Source organism: Camelus bactrianus, chromosome 16, assembly GCF_048773025.1.
Source record: "Camelus bactrianus isolate YW-2024 breed Bactrian camel chromosome 16, ASM4877302v1, whole genome shotgun sequence".
NCBI classification, from domain to species: Eukaryota; Metazoa; Chordata; class Mammalia; order Artiodactyla; family Camelidae; genus Camelus; species Camelus bactrianus.
The window spans coordinates 55,127,128-55,148,404 of NC_133554.1; the positions used below are offsets into that span (position 1 = coordinate 55,127,128).

Consider the following 21,277-nt stretch of genomic DNA (forward strand, 5'->3'; position numbering starts at 1 on the left):
AAAGTGGCCACACAGCAGATTGACACGGAGTTAAGCATGCCCCCTTCATCTTTTTTTCACCCCTTTCCCCACATTTATTCTTGTGTATAAATTCTAAGGTTCCACTTTCCAGTAAAAGGCTTCTGGGACTTCAATAGGAACTTTGTGAAATATTTAACTTTGAGGAGAAAAAACCGTTTCTTCCCACTTTGTGTGCCTGTTCACAGCTTGTTTTCTTTCAATAAGATTCTAGTTTTCGTCATCTATATCGGCGGTTCTCATCCCTGGCTGCATATTAAAAGCAACTGGGGAGATTTTTTTTTTAAAGTCTCTTGGTAAGAGCCCATAGCATTTACTTCTAGGTATTTTACAAGTTTTAGTCTTGCAGATTAAATTTTTTTTTCATTTCCATTCCTAGGTATTTATGGTAATATGGAGAAACGTTATTTCTCTTACGGACAGCCATCTTGCCAGGCTTCCTTATGAATTCTAGTAGATTTCCAGTGGTGTCTTTGGGGTTTTCTAGGCAGACATTTGTTGCCATTTCTACCTGCTGGTGTCTTCTCTCCTGTTCGCCTTGTCCCTGAGTTCATATACTTTTTGGCTTTTTATTGCCCTTCTGGTGGGGATCACGAATAAGACCTTGTCTTCAATTTTTCTTGTGAGGAAAAGTTGACATGTACCCTTTTGCAATTTCACACGTTATGCTTGAGGGGGACGATTTATGCTTCTTGATTCATGTAGATTTACTGCTTCATTCGTAACTGCTCTAGACCCTTCTACTGTGTGACTAGCCCGCTGTTTACTTACCCAACATCTTACAAAGGAGGAGTCTGATCTCACTATTATATTGCAGCGAACATCCATGTCCATTCTCGTACAGTCCACCCTGTACGCTGACAACCTGTCTACCCTCCACGTACCTCTGCAAAGCGGTCACTCCAGCTTACATTCCTGACGACGCTGTGAGCTGCCCTTTCCCCACAGCCCTGCCGACGGTGACTATAAAGATGTTTTACACTTTGGCCAGTCTGATGAGCGTAAAATGATAGCTTGGGGCCTGATTTGCATTTCTCTGATTCCTAAGTGAGGCTGAGCATCTCTACGGAAGCTTATTAGATATCCTGGTTTCCTCATCTGTGAAGTCCATCCTTTCTGCAATGTAGCTGTTTGTCTTTGATTTCACCCTTTTACCTGCAGGAGTTCTCTATATATAACCAGGCAATCATGTCTGTTGCAAATGTCTTCCGCAACAATGGCTCATTTTTCCATTTTTGTTTATGCTGTCTCTCATCAACAGAAATTTTTAGCTTGAATTTAGTCCAATAACAGATCGAGTCTTCCTTGATGGTTTCTGGTTTTAAAATCTTGACCTATTCTTCCCTTCCTCAAGACCATAAAATATTTTCTCCCCAATTTTACAGTTTTTTGAGGTCTTTAATCCATCGGTAATTCACACGTATATAGTATGAGAGGTAGGGATCTAATTTTCTCTTTTTCCAGCGCCAATTATTCAACAGTTCATCCTTTTCCTGTTGATTTATAATGCTACCTACCACACACCAAGTTCCCTTATATACTTGAGTCTGTTTCTAGGTTCTCTACAAAGAATGTGTGACCAGTAAGAAATTTTAAAAAGACTAAAAACAAAGAACTTCTAACAATATGGTAAAATGTAACAACGCTAATTTAAAACAAGAAAGGACTGATCTTGACTACATAAAATAACAAGTACACAGCAGATTGTACTAAGATCACTTAAGCATAAAGAAAAAAGCCTAACCTAGCTTGTTACAAGCTGCCTATCCAGCAGCACATCACTCCCCATCCCCCTGCTCTACCTTCTAGCCTCAGGAGCACCTCTCCAGATTACAGAAGCCCCATCTGGGTTTGGAAATAAGCCTCATGAGATTGGAGAGTGGTGACTCTGGACAGACAGGGCTCCTACAGCCCGGGGCTTACCTGAAGTTTTGCTACTTCCTTCTTGATCAGGAAGCTGACTTGGTCCCGGTCATTCCTGGAGTAATACAGACGGCACCAGGAAGGCTTTCCGTCTCTGCCCGCCCGGCCAGACTCTTGGTAGTACCCAGCCATAGACTTGGCAATGTTCCAGTGGGCAACAAACCTGTAGGTCCAAAGGGACAAGCAGCATAAAGTGTGATGGCAAAGCTGAGTCAGCAGAGCAGGTGTCTCCACAGAGACCAGGAATGGGGAGGCCAGCAGGCAGAGAGGCAGAGACAGGAACCCAGATTAAGCATGGCTACAGCTCCTGCACTCTGTCAGCAGGCCTCCCTGCTGTGGAACAGCACAGTGTGAAAAATTGTGGGCTTAAAGAAACAAGATTAGGAACCTAATGAGCTGAATAGGTCCTTTAGAACATCTTCGAAGAAGGGATAACATTTACTAGGTACCTACTACGAGCCAGTGTATATATTTGTCTCATTTTATTGTTACAGTCACTGTCATGTGAAGTGGCCCCATTTTATAAACAATGAACTTGAAATTCAAAGAGGTCGATTTGTACAACGTGACATAGCAAGGGGACAGCAGAGCTAGGGTTTGAGCCTGGGGGTATCTGACTTCAAAACTGGCCCCTAACAAGACACAGCTGACCCAAGGTTCAAACCCTGATTCCAAAGGCCATGTTCTCTCAAATGTGGTTCACAGTTTAATTCCTACCCTGACCAACTCAGGGTCACTGTGAGGCTTAACAAGACCATGCATACAAAAATGCTCTGTAAATCATACAAGGCATTACTGCTGGTGTTACTCAGAGCAAAGGGCTTCAGGCTATAGCCCAAGATGTCTCTGGAAAGTCAAGTGTGGCTGGAGGTAAAAGACTTCCCAACAGTCGCCAGTGTGAGGCTGGGACACATCCGACCCTTCTGGACCATCAGTAAGCAGTAACAAGGTGTGACAAGAATGAGATCTTTGCCTCTGCTTCCCACAGGGTGCAATGTGAGACAGTTCCTTCCATCCTTCACAGGATCTAGCTGCTAAGACATGAGTGAGTGGGGCTGTGTTAATGGATGAGCCTGAGCATGTGGTGCTGCCCCCTCTCCTGGGGGATAGCAGAAACGTGCTGGGGATGGGCACAAGGGAGCAGACTGCATGGGAACTGTCAGCATTTGGACTACATACTAGGGACTCTCTCCTGGGGCTGCCTTTTCCTCCAGCCCTAGAAGCAGCATATGGACCCAGTCCTCCAGGCAGAGGACTAGGCAGCCCACCCGCTCCCAGGCCCCAAGTGGGATGGTAAGACAAGAACCAGGGCTCACCTGACATTGGCTTTGTCCACACCCATCCCAAAACTAATGGTAGCAACAATTACAGGGACCTTCTCCTCCATCCACTCATTCTGCACCAGCGTTCTTTCAGAAGCCTTCAACCCTAGACAGGAGGGAAGGGTGGGGAAGGAAGCTCATATTTCCTTGGCTTTCCCTTAGAGTCTACCTTGGGTCTGATGCTATGCTGGGCACTATACACATACCCCAAATCCATCACTTACTGGCTGTATGACCTTGGGCCAGGCACTTAACCTCACTGAGCCTGAGCCAATAAACACAAAGACCCTAGCCTGTGTGTGGCACAGAGCACTCAATAAATGTTAGAGTCACGATTCAAACCCAAGTCCACTGTCCTCCAGAGCCTGTGGTTTTTCCACAACACCAGTACCTGGGCTTATAAAAACTCATCACCCGCTGCTGGGTGGGCTCAGAGTGAGAAAAAGAATTCAGGAGTCACAATTCACTCTCTCTCTTTTTTTTAATGGAGGTACTGGGGATTGAACCCAAGACCTCGTGCATGCTAAGCACACGCTCTACCACTGAGCTACACCCTCTCCCCCAACAATTCTTATTTTAGATCTCATTTCTGTCTAGATTCCTTTTTGTGGATTTAAGTGAATCACTTAAGCTCTGCTTGGGTATCTGGAAAAAGATGATGGACTACTTGATTATCCAGGATCCATAAGGAACAAGAGATGGACTAAGAGGCTTCTGAGAGGGAGGAGGGCCACATAGCCAGGTGCCCCTTACCTGCATGGTACGCCTTGGCGTTCACACCTCTATAACTGAGCTCTATTGCCAGCTGTTCACAGGCCTCTCTGGTCCTGCAGTAGACAATGCCACAGCCAGATAACAGCTGAATGGGGAGACACAGGAAGAAAATAAGCACTGGGAAGAACAGAACAGTCAGCCCATCAGCCTGCAGCCTGCTTTAAAAGCAACTCTGACTCTCTCTCGTCAGCCTCAAAGTCTCCTCTGATGCAAGCCACCTAGTACAGCTCTGACACTTTCTAGCAAAGCAGGACCAAAGCAGCTCCAAACCCAACCTTTCTAACTCCTCTGCCTCCCCTCAACCCATAAACCTTGGCTAGGTCTGCAAAGGCCTCCCACAGGAGGATTCCAGGACATGGGAACCCCATGAAGGGGAACAATGCCAGGAAACCAAAGGCACAACTCTGGGCACAAGTTTCAAGGCCAAGGAAACTAGAAGAAACAAAGGTCTTAGAAAACCAGTATCCATTTCTGTGCTGCAGATAGCACCCCAGTGCTCCCAACACATCTCAGCTCCCCGTCAAGCCTCAATGCTCTCACCCCTTTATCAGCCTTCTGCCCAAGAGCCTTATGGCAGAAGTCTCGCAGGTTCCCGTAGGGATCAGAGAGCAGTTCCTTGAACTGCACGTCATAGAAGAGGTTGGCCCGGAAGCAGGGAGTCTTGAAGACAGCAACTGGTTGCTTCAGGTGCAGAGCAGCAAACACATCCTCTTGGACCTGCAGGGTGGCTGTGGCAGTCAGAGCCACACATGGGGCATGTGCCAGGCGGGAGCGCAGGGCACCCAGACGCAAGTAGTCAGGCCGGAAGTCGTGCCCCCACTGGGAAACACAATGAGCTTCATCCACCACCAGGTAGGAGAGCAGGTGGCGGGACATCAGGGAGTTCAGGGTGGGCTGGAAGGAGGCGGAAGCCGCCATCTCCGGCGTGATGTATAGAAGTTTGGTCCGGGGCTTTTCTTGCTCCAGGTCAGAGAGCAGCTCCTTCTTCTCCTGGGCTGAGAGCTTTGAGTTCAAGGAACTCACTTGTACCTTCAGGGCCAGCAAGTGGTCCACTTGGTCCTGATGGCAGAAGGGGGAGAAGACATAGAGGGGAGTATATGTGACCCTCAGGACTCAGTGGTAGACATCACCATGACTCCCTGGGGTATTTCCCAGTCATAAAAGTCCCCTTCCCACCCTCCAATGTGTCTTCTCTTGGCATAAAAGAAGTACAGAAGGTGAAGTGGTTGAGAGGACAGGCCGTGGGGACAGACAGACCTGGATTTAATCCCCACTCCCTTAACCACCACATGCTCTTTGGCTGGTTCTTAACCTTAACCTTTCAATTTTCTCACTCTCCGTCTTTATTCTTAAAAAAAAAAAAAGAAAACTACCGAATAGGATTGTTGTGAGAACTAAATGATATTTTACATCTCAGAGTAAGTTAATGCACATAGAGTACTTAGCACAAAGGCTGAGACTAGTGCACACTCACTAAGCATCACTGTTCTCTGTCTCTGTCTCTCCCTTGTTCTCCTTTTCTTCATGGTGGATGGCTCTTAACCACATGGCCACACTTCCTCCTTTCTGACTCTATCAGCCCATCTGCAGGCCTTAAATATAGTCAGAAGTACGGAGCAGATGTGAACAACATCCTAACAAGTTTCTCATCTTTTTTTTCAGTCTCACAGCTGTGCCCTTGCCGGAATAAAGCAGAATACCAGGGATGCCCACATATCAATGTCCTATCTATCCAACAGCATCTCCTATAATGTTGAGAGTGCACATGTGTACATATGAGTGTGTACGTACGTGTATATACACCTAGTTCCGTATTTCTCTGGACAAAAAGTTACAAAGGAGGGTGAGCAACCTCAGGCCATCAAAACACAGAAGACTCATTCATAACGCAGCAGAGTGATAAGCGCTAGTGGAGAAACCCACATTTGGGCAATTCAGGGACCCGATACAGAGAGGGATACAGGCAAGTCAAAGAACAAAAAGAGGCAAAAGACCAAAGAAAGGAGAAGTAAAACCTCAAGCTGTAAAAAAAACCTTCCCCTAGACTTTTTGGGCTGCCATCTTCATTCCCCTGAGCCTCACCTGAATCAAAGCAATGAGAGGAGAGATTACAATGGTGATGCCTTTGGCCAACAGAGCAGGAAGCTGATAGCAGAGGGATTTTCCTGCCCCTGTGGGCATGCACACAAAGACGTCCTTGTCACCTGCAAAAATACAAGAGGACAACGTCTTAAAGCTTCCTGCCTTTTATCTCTTTCCTTCATCAAGGCTGTTGGGGGGGAGGGTATTGTTCAGTGGTAGAGCAGGTGTTTGGCATGCACAAGGTCCTAGGTTCAATCTCCAAGACTTCCATTAAAATAAATAAATAAACCTAATTATCCCCCCAAAAAGACTTGTTGAAGACTTGCAGACTTAGTAAACAATCTTACGGTTACAGGGAAGGGGGGTGGGAAGGGATAAATTTGGGAGTTTGAGATTTACAAATGCTAGCCACTATTTGTAAAAATAACTTTAAAAATAGTCACCCCTGCATAGCACAGGGAACTATGTTCAATATTTTGTAATAACCTTTAATGAAAAAAAAATGAAAATGAATATATTTATAAATATTCATGACTGGGATATTGTGCTGTACACCAAAACCTGACACACTGTAATTGACTGTACTACAGCTTAAAAAAAAAAACTGTTGAAAATTAAATGAGATTGTAGGAAAAACCCCTAGCAGAATGTCTGGCACATGGAAGGGTCTTAATATAATCTCAATTCCCTTCCCATCCCTTCTATGAAAAAAGTAATGATCCAGGGAGATTTGGCAACGCACATAGGTCACTTCCAATAATGGCAATAACAACTATGAAGGTAAGAAGTCTGAGTCTGCTGGAACATAGATGATTGAACAGCACAACCATGAAAGCTGAATACTTCTAGATGAGTGGGCATATCTGTGTAGACATGGAGGCACCATCACTTAGAGTTCTTTTGCTTATAATATTATAAATTGTTATAATGTTATAAATTGTTTATAATGTTATGTTTTGTTATAATGTAATTAACATTACACTGCTGCTCCCCTCTTGACAACCTCCATTTGTCAACATATCTCAGATTTATAAAACTATTACTCCTTCCTTCCCTATTTGGGACCCAGGCCACTCAATCTTCAACGAAGGAATTATCTAGAAGGTTAGTGACTGGCTTAGGCTAATCCTGCCACGCCCCACTACTGCCTAAACACAAACAAAAATGGAAATTTATTAACTGTTTTCAAAGACAACCTTAGCTCCGGCTATGAAATATAAGAACCAGAACAGCTGGGTGATCCTGACAATAAAACTGCAAGTTTTTAGTAACACATCTACAAGATCTCTAAAACCAAATATGGCCCAAGGGTGGGGAGGCAGGAAGGGTCAGAAGGCTGGTATACCCAGCACAAATGTAAACACAGGTAGTTTGGTCATGTTACCTTTCACTACAGCCATGGTCGCACTCTCCTGTAAAGGTGTCTTAAAAGAGTCAAACCCAAAGACCTTCTTCAGCGTGCTCCGAACTCGGCGCTCAGGGTCAAAAGGAGAGGAAGGGTGGGTGCTCATCTTACCGACAGACAGTGGCTAAAGGTTAAGGCAAAGGTGATGATCATACAGTTTCAGCGAGAACCCTCTGTTCTGCTTCTAAAATACTGCTTATTTTTCTGGGTATAAATTTGCTTTATGACACTCAAACAATGTATTATTTTCAAGTCATATAGCTCCAGGTGAACAGCCTCCAGCAATACATTCCTGGGTAACTAACAGCTCCATTTTTACGCTCATTGAAAATAAAAACATCGAACTATCCCAGCTAATATAGCACAGAGCCAGAAATCAGATCACGAGAAGAAACACAAATGTCTTCGGAATAGTTTGGAGAAGGTGGAATTGTTTTTCTAAGCTCCACCCTCTGCTCTAAGCATAGCCATGACGACCATGCTTCCCCCCAGGACCCCGACCCCCTTTCCCATCCCCCAGAGGAGAACTCTTCCCTTTTCCTCCTGAGCCCCCGACCTGCTCTTTTCTCCCTTTCCCAGCGGAAGCCTCCCCGTCTTCACCCCCAAGATATCACAGCCGGCTGTGGGCCACCAGGAAAGAAGGGCTCTTGTTGGGCCGCTTCTGCCCGCTGGCTCGGGAACTACTCGAAGACCCCCATTTGCCACAGGCAACTGTGAGAAGCAGACGCCTGGGAATGCAATGTCAGGTAAAACCCACACAAGCTTGTATCCGTCGCACAGTGATGACGTTACGCTAGCCCTGGCAGGAGGGGGCGTAGCCAGGCGCAGAAACGGCCTCTTTGATTGGTTCCCGGTCTGGAACGGGTGCGGGGTCTCCTGGGATCCGGAAGAACTCGCCTTTCCGCACGGAAGTCGGCTTTTTTGGAGTCATAGGAGTGAGCCGCGCCGGGGCTGTGGGAATAAGATGGCGGGGAAGAAGAATGTTCTGTCGTCTCTGGCAGTTTACGCGGAAGATTCAGAGCCCGAGTCTGACGGCGAGGCTGGAGTCGAAGCGGCAGGCAACTCGGCTGGTGAGGCCCGAGCAGGGAGCTGGAAGGGGAGAATCGGGTGTCTGCTCAGAATGCTGCTTCCCTACCAGGGCGGGAGGGAAAGAGATGGTCATTGCTCCAAGTATCGGGCCCCGAAGCCCCGAAGGGCGCTCAGGGCCTTGGGCTAGACCCACCGTTAGATGCTTTGTAGTAAGAATGGACCGTCTTCTTCCGTTGAGTCGATTATTCTGGCCGAAACTTACTGAAAGTCTCCGTGCTGGGGAGAAGGATGGACGAAGGGTGGAGAGGATACAAGGCTTCTGAACCACTACCTGTTTTCTCTAGGCTTGTTGTTTGGTAGGGGAGAGGGAAACTTTTAAATAATAATGTGCCCTAGACGTTATCTTGGAGCTTTTAAAAATACATGTATCTAATCTCGACTGCTAGAGAGTAATTCTGGAGATCCAGGGAAGGATCTGGGCATTCGTGAGCTCCAAGACTCCTTGGTAATTCCACTACTTTGTCAGTTGTTAAAGCCCGTCAGTGACTTTGTTGCCCTACTGAGGTTGAGAATCACATTAGGAAGTGGGAGCAGATTTATATGGGAGTATAGGGAGGCGGCAAGTGACCCAACATATCTGGGCCTTGGTTTCCTCATCTGAAAAGTAAGGGGGGATTGGACTAGGTTAGCTACTCTTAGTTTTGTGTGATCTCCATCAGTCGGGAGGTTCTCTGATGGTTTCCCAGTAATTTGTATTGTTTTGGGGCTTTCTTGTTTTGTTTTAAACGTGGAAAAAGATTTGTTTCTTAAGTAGGTATGATTGAGAACCTGTCAGAGTGCCCTCTGTTCTTAGGGGAGGACACACAAAAATGAGGACACAGAGTCCTTGTCTTACATGAGAAGTTCATTCGTGCCTATGATACAAGTGAGACATGCAGAACGAAAGAAGTGCTTAAACAACTTAGTATAATAGCTAGGAGAAAGAAAGGCTTTAGTTTGCCTAATAAGTGGATTGGAAGCATTAGAAACAGAATTCAATATTGTTTGCTTTTCTTCCCTGTTCTTTTAATGAATTCATACACTAAATTTTGTGACTCCCAAAAGCAGAATCTGGACCTAAGGTCACTCACATGAGATTCACATTTTCCTTTTATCTTCAGAGATAGTCCTGGCCACTCAAATCACCCAAAGGTTTTTCTTGCATTCTTTTCCCCAGTTACTCATTTCATTTATTTTATTTTATTTTTTATGTTTAAGAAGAGAAAGGCGGATTGGTATCTGAAGCCTATGGAGAGGATGATTTTTCTCGCCTCGGGGGTGATGAGGATGGTTATGAAGAAGAAGAAGATGAGAATAGCAAACAGTCGGTGAGTAAATCTGTTCCCAAATCCAGAGCTGTTCAAAGCACCATTTCGTTTGTCAGAAACTTTCTAAATTGTACCAACAGTGTTACATTTCATGCCTAATTTCATCCCCCCGCCAACCTTTTTGTTTAGTATCAGTTGAGGAAACTGGGATGGACATCAGTAGTTCTGTTTGAAAATCAAATTTGTTTTCACCTGGACCATTTTGTATTAACCTTTGATTTGAATTTGTGGGGAAAGATAGTGGACAGTTTTATTTAATCCACACATCAATGGGTATTTTGTGTTGGTTTTCCCTGTTTAGATCATTTATTCCATTTGTAACAGTGCATTCATCCTAATTGGTTTATCATTTATATCTGCGATCAGATCTGTATTATTTTTAATTTTGGTTGGGGCTCATTCAAATCTCTCAGTTTATTAAAAAGACTAGGAAGGACTTTTTTTTTTTTTTTTTTTTTTGGATATCCTTCTTAACTCCTTTCTTGACTTTTTACTTGGCACTTTTTATCAGAATTCTTGATTATAAATCTTGCCTAAAGTTTAGTACCTGCTGATCGACAGAACAGAGAACTTGTGTCTTAAGTAACCAGAAAGACTTTAGATACACTGTCACCGGAGCATCATGATCCAGAATTTAAAAGTTTGGAGATAAACAGGGATTCAGGCTGGTGCTTAGCACAAAGACATACAAAGTTGAATCTCAGTATAAAATCTGGCTCTTTAGTAACAATGTACTTTATTTGTTTGAATTTTTTTTTTACCCATTGATACTTAAACATTGGCATTAAAATGCTTTACAAATTAAACAAAAATGCATTCTGTATTTTCTATTCTTTTGGAAAATATTTTTATCCCCTTAGACCCCCATCCCCCATTACTGCTGATAATTCAGAATTGACTGAAATTGTCTAGAAAAGCTTTGTAAGTTGTTTTCTTTTCCTGACTTCTAAGTGCACATACTGGCTCAACGTCCATAACTATTTTCTTCAGCAAATCTGCCTGATGTGTGTTTTTGAAGTGTTTTCCCACATTTACTTTGCTTAGAATTTTCATTATATTTAAACTTTATTTCATATTTTAGTAAAAGCCTCTCATCCAATCCCAATGTAGACATTCTAAAATGTGGTTGTGTTTGGCTGAGCTACATCTCTGATTATTTAGCACGATGGGTTTCATTTTAAGGAGATTGCATTTAAAACCTGTGGCTCACTGACATCTGGCAAGACAATTAAGTCTCAGAGTCATCAGTATAGTTCAAGTCTCTCAGGTGATGTTTATATTAAGACCTGGCGTGCTGTTTAATTGGGGGGGGGCAGTAAAGTATAGCTCAACTGAAAAAAAGCAGTTTCAGAGAAATCTTAATTTTTCCTGGATGTAAAATTACAGCTCCCGTGCATTAGGGTGTGCTGGGTGGTGGAACCGACATGGATACAGCTACCTAACAGGGTAGCTGTCTTTCAGTCTTCACTAGCATTCAGTGGAGTGGTGGGCTAGCTCCTGTGAGGCCAGGGCATGCTTTGGAAGAGGCCTTGCCTCCATGGTGCTTTGTGTCAAGCAGGCCATTTGGATAAGGAACGAGGCTGGATAGAACGGGGCAATGGCAGTTCTGTGAAAGCTTGGATGGAGGCAGAACACACTCAGCTGGGACCTAGGACAGGCTGGGCATTGCCCTTGAGTCCTGCCTTTCCCAGGTCACTTGCCCTGGTTGTTTGACCCCCAGTTTCCTGCTGTTCATGTTGGTGCAGATGCCGCTGGATTGAAGTGCTGGGGTAGAGTGTGTGGGGGTCATGGCGCTCTGGCAGTGAACAGTGTCACAGGAGGTCTGAGTCTGATGTATTTGTGCACCTGAAAGGCAATTCCTGGTTCGAAATAATTGCTACTTCGTTGGAAACGCTGTGTCTGTTTTATCCGGGGGGGCCTAGTCTTATTCTTTTCTCAAGCATATTACAATCTTTCTCCATTTTTATGCGTGTGGTTTTTAATCTCAGGCATTTTCATTAACATAGACTGTGGCACTGCTGGAGTAACGACTTTGAGCTGCTGATGTTCTTTTTCCTCTCAGAACATCTCTTTCCCCCCTTCTCTTTCTCTGGAGCCTGGGTCATATAGTCGGGGAGGGGTTCTTGGTGGGATGACCCAGGCTGGGTAAATTTGCTCTGACCCCTAGTTATGCATGTGAGAACCGCAGGCCCACTCCTTTAAGCTTAATCCTCTAAATTCTTTGTCTTGTAGGAAGATGACGATTCAGAGACTGAAAAACCTGAGGCTGATGACCCAAAGGTATTTGGTGTTGGCTGTGGTGGGGTGGCTGGATACGAACAAGGCATTTTAACGTTATGGCTCAGTTCATATGTCTGGTCAAGATCTGTCCCACTAACATAATGTAACCATGTGTAATTTTTCTGGGGTAAACTAGTTTTAAAAGAAACCTGGAGACCCCTCTGGTATGTCTTGAGGCAGCTTGATTTCCAGCCTTGCAGGTCGTGCCACATCCCCAGACTAGAAAGGCGAGAGGCTTGGCTGAGTGCAGCGACCCGCCTATGCTCTGAATCCAGGTGGGCTTTGTGGGGTCACTGCCCCTGCAGGTAGAGTAGAAGTGGGAATGTTTGTAGAATCAGGAAGCCACACGGGCTGCCTCATGTGCTGTGGGTCCTCTTAGTCATCTAGACGTGAAGAGGGGCCCTAAATGGCCAGAGAAAATGAGACCTCTCCCAGCTATTGGGGATGCTGAGCCTAATCCTTGTCTTTCCAGGCTTGCGCCCTTCCACTCTTGGGTAAATCATACAGAATGATTTGCTTTGAAACAACGCAGCCATCTCTTCTTATAGGTTCATCCCGGTAGCAGCTGAGAGTAATTCAGGTATCCTTGACCCTATTGTGGTAAAGGGTAAGACACACGCCCTTCCTCCGTGGTGGGTAGGCTTGCCATACTGTGCGCTGGGCATTAGTATAAGTGTACCTGTTGAGGCAGCATTCTTTAGGGGACGAACTTATTTTTTGCAAAGAGAGAATAATTCCATCACTCTGGGCCTGGGGTATAGGGACCAGATTTTGTGACTAAAAACTGCTTTAAAGTCAGCTAAGGCCTTTAAGGTGACCAGGTGGAATTTAGGAAAACTATCCCCAGTCATAATCTGAAACAGTGATATATCCTCAAACCTAGCATGAGCTGTTCTAAATTTGAACTGATTCTATGGTTGGGTGCAACTGTGTGCAGGCATAGAAATAAACCTATGAGGGCTGTAGATAATGCAGATAAGAGAACATTTTACCAAGAAAGAAAGTTTAGGTACCAGCTTGCAAGAGGGAAAAAAAAAAAGGGTCCTGGGGACTGAAATGCATGCTCCTTCCTGTGCCTTGTGAGGAACCCAGACTTAAGAACCCATCCAAGCATTGCTAGCAGGAGGGTAGGCCCTGGATGGCCACAGCTCTGCTCGGGCTTGCAGAAAGAAAATGGTCAGTAGTGTTGCTCTCCATCTTCTGTCTTAGTGTTTGGGGTGTGTGGGCCTTAGAGCCTGGGCATAAAACAAGCCTGTGGGGCCGCTGATTGTCAGGGCTTCAGTTGTGGAAGGAAAGGAGGATATTTGGGGCCTGGAGTCTTTATGTGTCTAGTTGCCAGCCTTTGCCTGCCACTGGAGCCTCCTGGAGAAGTTGGCTGGTGAGCAGGGTGGGCGTCCTTAACTGTCACCCCTTCTGGAATACAGTGATGCAAACAGCAAACCGCCTGGGGATAACTTGCCTGTTTGAGAGAGGAAGAACAGCCAACCAAGAAAAGAGGCAGAATTGGGAAGTTTGTCGTGTCTTTTGTGCTCAGCCTCCCCTTCCGCAGTCCCCCAAGGAGACTGACTGACATGCTTTACTGTATTTCATCCAATCACTTGAATATCCGGTCTGTGGAATGAAAAGTCCTCATGGAACAACTTCTGTTCCTGTTAGGGAGCTCTCAGAAAGCAGAACACAAAATCCAGCCTTTCTAGCAACTTGATGTAGTTCTTTTGGAGGGTGAGCTTGGAGGGGGTCAGACAGAGCTTGCCAGCTCAGATGGCCTCCAGTCCCCAGTGGTTATCAGAGGCCCACTGGGGAACAGGAAGACAGTGAGTCCTCATGGCATCTCCAAGGACTAGAAACAGTCCCCAGCATGAGTTTTGTGTGTTCCACGTGCTCAGTTGTGGCCCTGACTTCGTCTCCTGCCTGAGCTGGCATCCCGCTGTCTTCCAAGCCTCAGCCTCCACCTCAAACCCCTCTCAACCCTCCCTCTATTCTGAACTCTTCTGACATGTTAAGTTTTATTTCAATTGATATTTGACAATATTTTTGTATTCTAAACCCTTAATTTTGCATATTTCTGCCTTAAGTATTTGAAATTTCTATCAATAGGATACTGGAGGTGTCATTATTTGTTAGCAAATGGATTGATGTCATAACTCTGTTTTCCACTAGATGGCACTCCTACTTTGGCTCTTTAAGTTCTGCTTTTAATTTTTTACTGTAGCAGTTCTCAAAACATTTTAGTTTCTTTACACAATTAAAAAGTAGGATCCCAAAGACCTTTTGTCCATTTTGGTCTTTCCTCTTGATATCTTGAGTATTTGTTTATTTTAAAATAACAAATCTGTTACATAATAACATAAATAAGGTTTTTATAAGATTTACTGTTTCTGAAACAAACAAAAAAGATGAGAACAAATAATGGCATTATTGTATCATTTTACAAATCTCCTTAATGTCTAACGTCTAGCTGAATGGGCAGCTCAGTTATCATAATTGCTTCTGCATTCAGTCGGTTGGCATATGTTGTTTTGGTTGAAGTATTTGAAGAAACTCTGGCTTCATGCAGACAGGTCATTGGAAAGAAGAGAGTATTCTGCTAGCCCTTCAAGCGTTTGTGGTGGTTCTTCTTTGACACTTCATCAGAACTCAACAAGTGGTAGCTTCCCAGAGGTTAGTGGCAACAAGACCGTGAATCCTGCCTGATCGGGGAACTTACCCTACTCTGCTTCATGAAAATCCGTGGGTCTCTCTTGCACTTTAAATGGCTCTTTTGCCCATACATGATGTTACATCATCAGGCACCAGTGTTTTGGACGATGTTAGCTCACTGAGTTATGCAGATCTCCTAAATGTTGACTCACTTTGTTCCACAGTATCCAAAAAAAATCCTATTTGTTAGTGATAATATTCACTGTCACGCTTACAGTGGGAAGTATACATTTTCCCAGATCCTGATTTTTACTTATGAACTTGAATTTTCTCATTGCTGATAAATGCTGTGAGAGAATTTTCCTTGAAGTGATGGGCTTCATTTTTAAGAATATGCCTGCCAACAACATAAGTTTGAATAAACATAGTTTATCAGTGATTCTTTAAGTAAAAATGGTGTTCTATGAAAGCAGCTAGTTCAGCTTGTAACTCAATCACACAAAATGCTAAAAAAAAAAAAAATACGTACTCAGGGATCAAAATCAATCATTCTTACTGCCTCACCAAGGATATTGTTAAATAAAGTTGGCTTTCTTTTTTAAACTCAAGAGTATGTCTGCTGCTAAAACTTGGTGCTGGTGCCTTGATTGAGGGCCAACAAGTTTACCCACTCTTGCTCCTGTAAATGTCAACACAGTCAAAAGGGCATATAATGTCTTAGTATTAACGAAAATAGTTTTTGATCTTGCAGACCCCCAGGGGTCCACAGATCAACTTCAAGAACCACTATTCTTCAAAAATCTTGTGTCCGTAACATTAAACAGCTGTTTGATAATTGCTTTCATTGCTCTGTTCGTGTCCGTTAACGCTTTTAGTGTCATGGGGCCTTGAGCTGGGTTGGGGGCAGGAGAGCATCTAGAATCCGACCGGTCAGCCCCGGCAGTGGGAGAAATCACAGCTCTGGAGTCGGAGACCTGAGTTTGAATTCCAGCTCTCCTTGGGGATGTCCCTCAACCTCAGTGTTGCTCATCGGAAAACAGGCATCCTAATAAAATCTGCCTCATTCGTTTTATGAGAAATAGGTAAGGAAATGAAACAAGCACTTAGCTTGATAGCATCTGGCATGTCTGTGTTCAGTAGCATTAGTTATGACAACCAGTGTCCCCTCTGCTGCCTTCCCAGACTGGCCACACCTGTCGTTGGGCCTGTGTTGGGGATCCTGAATTTCACATTTAAGTCCGGAGTGAGCCCAGAGGAGAGCAAAGGTGAGGGGACTTAAAAGCATGTCATGTAGGAAAAAAATTAAGGGCTGGAAGAGAGAAGACTGGGCGGAGCTGGCAGTTCCACCTGCTGTTGGAAGGTCTGGTGACGGAGGGGAGGTGGCGGCCCCATGCAGAATTTGAAGCAGCGCTCAGGATTACAGGGATGATGTTGGCCTTCGCATAACAAAGAACTGCCCGTCTTCTCTGGCCAAAAGTGGGTCGAGCTGCTTCAGGAGGTAGTGAGTGCCCTGTTTCTGGGCCTTTTTCAGACAAATTTTAAGAAACTATTTGTCACAAATGTCCTAAAAGAGATTTGTGGGTGGGAGTTGAACTAAATGCCCAAGAGATTTCTTAGGAAAGGACTTGGCTTTATGGATAAGCCAAGTTGAGTGTTCTCCAACTTTATTATCTGTGACTTTAGAAAATACAAGTGTAGAGTACCAAAAGTGTGGAAATTACCCTTATTTTTTAACCTTATTATTTTTATTATAAGTTGCCCTATTTTTATCACTCCGATGCTTGGGGTTACAGTGAGTGCAAATTCCCATGTTTGGGAGTCTGAGTAAGAAGTGAGAACTCCAGACCCACCATCGGCTTCTGGTCCTGATCCGTCAGCCGGGGTGGCGGGGATCAGGCTCTGGGGTCGCTGAGCTTGCCTCACCTAGAGAAAAGGAGCTTGGAGGAGGTGGCTGAGCATCCCTCAGGGAACAGAATGCTTTGGCACTTCCATCGCGTCGTATTTGTCCTCTAACGTAAGTTTTCTGGTCTGACCTCCAGTAAACCGACTCAGATGTTCCAGTTGCTCAACAGACGGTGGCACTGCTGCCCTAGAAACAGACTAGGAATGGCAGTCGTCTGTCCAGCTTCTCACTGCGGGGACAGGGGGCCTGTAGGCTCAAGTGTTTCCTCCATCTGTTTGCCCTTGGCACATGAGCTTCCCCTCTCCGCTCTCCTTTGTCCTTGTTTTACCTCGGTTGCCCTGGAACTTTTCCCTTTGTTTATTTTTTCCCCACTCCCACAGTTCCTGTGGGGAGAGGTATTTCCACTCACTCCCTGTCCCTGACCCACTCTTCCTCTGCAAACAAACACGGGCACTGATGACCTGGCGCGAGGGAGCTGGAGCAGCCTGTTGCCAGCTAACTGGGAGGGCCGGCCCACCGAGGTGTCGTGGTCCAGGCTTTGACCTGGAGAAGGAATCCTCCCGGCCCAAGGAGTGAACATCTGTCAAAACAAAATAGTGTCTCTGGTGAGGGCAGTGGCATTGGGTGGGGGAGGAATATTGTTCCGGCATTTTTCTAAAGGCGTGTACAACCCCAGTTCAAAGAAAACACTGAAAAAAATTCTTCGAGCCCAAAAGCAGTGCAGAAATGCGCTCACGACTTGGAGCCAGTCTTGTGGACTTGGAGGCAGAAGACGGGGGGAGCGCTGGCTCAGCTTCCCTCCAGCTGTGGGTCAACAGGCACGTAACTGAACGTGCACTCAGCCCATCTGAAGTCGGGGCTGTGACAGCCGCTTCCGCCGGTGACCGCGGCAGTTGTGGGAGACGAGTGCGGACAGGCCTTTGACCATCTAACATGCAGTTGTGATCTGTGCTGGGCCCTTTCAGCGAAACAGAGTCTGATTATACCCTCATCCTGCCGGTCAGAAATTGCCCCATATTTTCAATTCCTTGGTGTCCCAGGAACTTGTCACAGGACTTCTAGGCCAAGAAATACCTAACGAGTCTCTTTATTAAGTAACTTGCTCCAGTCAGCACTGCTGTCCTGACAATTTAGTAGCCACTTGAAAAAATAATACCTAAATTTGTGTGGTATCTGACAGATGTTGAGTAATCCTGTTTCTCTTGAAAGTTTTAAATGTCACGGGCACCTTTGTGGGGTGTTTGGGACACGGACAGTTTGGGAGCTGCATTGGTAGACTGGCTTAGAGTTCAGAGTGGTGGGGCTGGGTGAAGTCCTCACTCAGCCTCTGCCTTCGGTGGCTCTGCATTCACACCTGAATTCCCTCCAGAAGGCCAAGGGTCTCGGGCACCACGTGTTATTGACTCAGAGCTTAGACTCAGTAATTCTCACACTTCCCTCCTCTCCAGCCCGTTGCCCCAACCCCACATTATTACTCATCTTTTAAAGTATCAGAAGCAAAGATCTGGAGACTGGAAACGGCCCAAGGAGCTTGTTTCCCAGGAATTTGCTGTTGACTCCTGACTTTAGAAAGAACTCTCAGGGGCCTGCCAGCAGTTCCCTTACTGACCACGTGAGAGAGACTCAGAACACACACCAGCCTCTGCGAGATCACTGCAGAGCAAAACATTTCCCTGTTTGGGCTTTGGGTGTGTTTGCTGTACCTCCAGGACTCTGAAATGGGAGAAGGAGGTGCTACGGTTTTCACAAACAAGCGGCACAGGGTTCGGTTCATCCTGAAGGATGCTGGGAGTCCCTTTCCAGCCAATGGAAATGAGTCGTGGTGTGCCGGGTGAGCTTCTGAAGAACGCTCACTTACGGAATGTTCTATTGAGAATTATTTTTCAGGATGGAGCAGCAATGATTCCCTTGTTAAAGCTTAAACTTGGGCTCCTTCTCAAGTGTCTTTGACATAGAAAGGGTCACATGGAACTGTTTGTCTGGTGGTTATCTTGTCAGGATTTTGTTTTGTTTTTATATTGTGCATATCTTACTGTCAGGTTATTACAATAGCAAGACTGTACATTTTCATAAAAGAAAAAATCAACTAATTTCATGATCCCAGCAGCACACACATTTTCATTCTCCCATCTCTAGGTTTTCCTGCATAATATCAGAGAGGTTTTGTATTCAGTTTTGTTCTCGTTTATATTATAAACATCTTCAACACTTGCTGTAGTCTGGGTAATTATAATAGCATGACACAAATGAAAAATCAACATTTAAGAATGATACCATGTGTCATAGCTCAATAAAACTGCTGTAAGAAAAATTTTTTGTTATTTTCTAAACACCTCCAGATGGGGAATGATAAAGAAAAGGGTGAGTGAGATTCTAGATTTTCTTCTAGCAGTAATACCGGTCAGTAGCAACACACCTTTTCATTATTGTTTCCCTTAGTCCTTCTCATATTTTCAGATAGCCAGAATAAAATCTAGAATTAGTATGTCATAGTAGCAAAATATGAGTGTATTTATATAGTTGTTACTGAGTAAAATGCTAGAGGCAGTTTCTTTCCAGAGAGATTCTCTGATGGACAGGAAATGTGCCATGCACTTCACATGAGTCAAAAGAAATAGCTCATTCTTTAAAATTTGAGTTCTCATTGGAAGTCCACAGGATTGTTCACCCAGTAAGGGAGGAGGGATCAGAATTTGGTAGCATTTCTTCTGTAAGCCCCCAGGAAGTCTCTAGGCTAAGAACAAGGCGGCATCACCCACTGTTTACATGATTAAGTCTTCAGGACCAACCCTTCCGTTCAAATCAACTCAGACATTACTCACTGGGGCACCATGGATTCTTGGGCTGTTTCCCCTGAATTATAGTTAAAAAGTAATAGATCTGGTCGTCTTTCCCTCAAGTCGAGGGTTTAACGCCTACTTTGCCTGTGACCTGCTGTGGAGTCATTCCTGGAGAGGAATTTTTCCTCCTTGGTCTTCGATGTTGGCTCCTTAATGGTTGGACCAAGGGCTTCATAGAAATTGTTACTCTTTGCAGCCTCCTGGTCTAGATAGAGGAAGTGAGAAGTTGGGAATACTAGGCTTTGGAGTCAGGCTGGAGTGAATTCCAGCATTACCATTTACTCAGCAAGAAACTGCTTCGTTAGGGAGGAAGGTATAGCTCAGTACATGCACAGGGTCCTGGGTTGGATTCCCAGCACCTCCATGAAAGATGAATACGTAAATAAATAAACCTAATTACCTCCCCACCCCCACCCCCAAAAAAGAAAGAAACTGCTTTGTTGTATTTTTACCTCAGTTTACTCATCTGTAAAATGGAAATAATATTGTCTGCCTCGTGGTGTTATTGTGAGACTTGAATAATGTATATTAGCTCTTAGTGAGTCTGTTTAGGGTGTGAGAGGGAGAGTATATGCTTGGTCACTCCATCTTGGTTTTATTATCCTACCTGCCCCCACATTCTGCCTCCCATACCCCATGATCCTTTGAGTGCTGATGAACTGGGGGAAAAAATAACAGCATGACTCACCTGGGACCAGAGAAGGAAATGGCCCTTGACCATTACTGGCTTGTGAACCAGCCGATCTTAACTTCTCACTGTTGTAATTTGGCCTTTGAACTGCTGAAAATGCCCAGGCCAATTTAACATTGGCATTTCCTCACTCTCACCACGATGAAAGGCCAAATGGCCTTCCTTAGGCCTGGTCTTTAACAAGGTTGGGATTGCCCTTGCAGAGTAGGTGACATAGAATTTCCATGTTGAGGAGAACCCACCCATCCCAGGCTGGGGCCTATGATCTGTCTCGGGGGTGATCTGATCTGAGCAGCAGACAGAGGACAGACAGGGCAGGCTGGGAAAGTAGCTCTATTGTTGTCCAGATTGAAAGAAACCCAAGGTAGATCCTTTGTCTTGCCGCCTTCCAGAGAAGGCCTGGCCTCATCTATAGCTAAACATGGTGGTGAGAAACGTAATTGCTGGAAGTTGTGATCTCCTGCAAAGGGGAAGAACCACCATTATGCTCCCTCTAACCCCCCACTCCCGCCCTACCTTGGCTCCACCGCAAGTGCCAGGAGGGCCTTCTTTGACTGCACTCGCTCCGAGTCTCCCAGAAGCCCCACTCAGCTCCTGCGTGGTTCTGCATCCGAGAAGGAGCCGCTACATGCCCAGTCCGCCCACCTATCAGCTGTGCAAGCCCCAACACACTTCCTTCCCTTCGGGTCCAGATGCCACAGATTACTAACCGAGGTGTGGCTGGGTGACTCCTTCCCCAGTTAGGATTTATCTTTTTGAAATTTACAATGCAGCAGTGGGCTGCCTGTCCTTAGGAATCCAGCACTTCTCACCTTCCTTCTGTGTTTTGATCCATGTCCTTTGAAATGCTGCTGTGCAGATTTTACTCATTTTCATTCTTTGCTTTGGAGTTAGGTACATTTTCCCTCAGCAGTACCTTAAAGATACTGTCATTCCCTCTGGCCCTGTAGATGGTTGATCCTCTTCCTACCAGTATGTACACGAGGACCACTTTGCGTTTCCA

At 45.2% G+C, this 21,277-nt stretch overlaps 2 protein-coding genes across 5 annotated transcripts in view; one reads left to right on the top strand and one right to left on the bottom strand.

Annotated features, from left to right (window-relative positions):
* The window catches only part of RECQL5 (RecQ like helicase 5), a 32,996-nt gene extending 24,705 nt beyond the window's left edge, over positions 1–8,291 (bottom strand). Inside the window, exons 1-7 of one of the 3 annotated variants that reach the window (XM_010950761.3) lie at positions 8,136–8,291; positions 7,504–7,644; positions 6,120–6,241; positions 4,578–5,096; positions 4,017–4,122; positions 3,258–3,369; positions 1,942–2,104 (exon numbers count right to left, since the gene is read on the bottom strand). In XM_010950761.3, the coding sequence (XP_010949063.2) occupies positions 1,942–2,104; positions 3,258–3,369; positions 4,017–4,122; positions 4,578–5,096; positions 6,120–6,241; positions 7,504–7,630 (1,149 nt within the window). In that variant the 5' untranslated portion in view covers positions 7,631–7,644; positions 8,136–8,291. Of the gene's footprint in view, positions 1–1,941; positions 2,105–3,257; positions 3,370–4,016; positions 4,123–4,577; positions 5,097–6,119; positions 6,242–7,503; positions 7,649–8,080 lie in introns of all 3 variants that reach the window. The other 2 variants (XM_045513580.2, XM_045513579.2) reach the window with 2 other exon arrangements.
* The window catches only part of SAP30BP (SAP30 binding protein), a 31,280-nt gene continuing 18,132 nt past the window's right edge, over positions 8,130–21,277 (top strand). Inside the window, exons 1-3 of one of the 2 annotated variants that reach the window (XM_010950756.3) lie at positions 8,135–8,594; positions 9,811–9,920; positions 12,153–12,200. In XM_010950756.3, the coding sequence (XP_010949058.3) occupies positions 8,264–8,594; positions 9,811–9,920; positions 12,153–12,200 (489 nt within the window). In that variant the 5' untranslated portion in view covers positions 8,135–8,263. Of the gene's footprint in view, positions 8,595–9,810; positions 9,921–12,152; positions 12,201–21,277 lie in introns of both variants that reach the window. The other variant, XM_045513582.2, reaches the window with a different exon arrangement.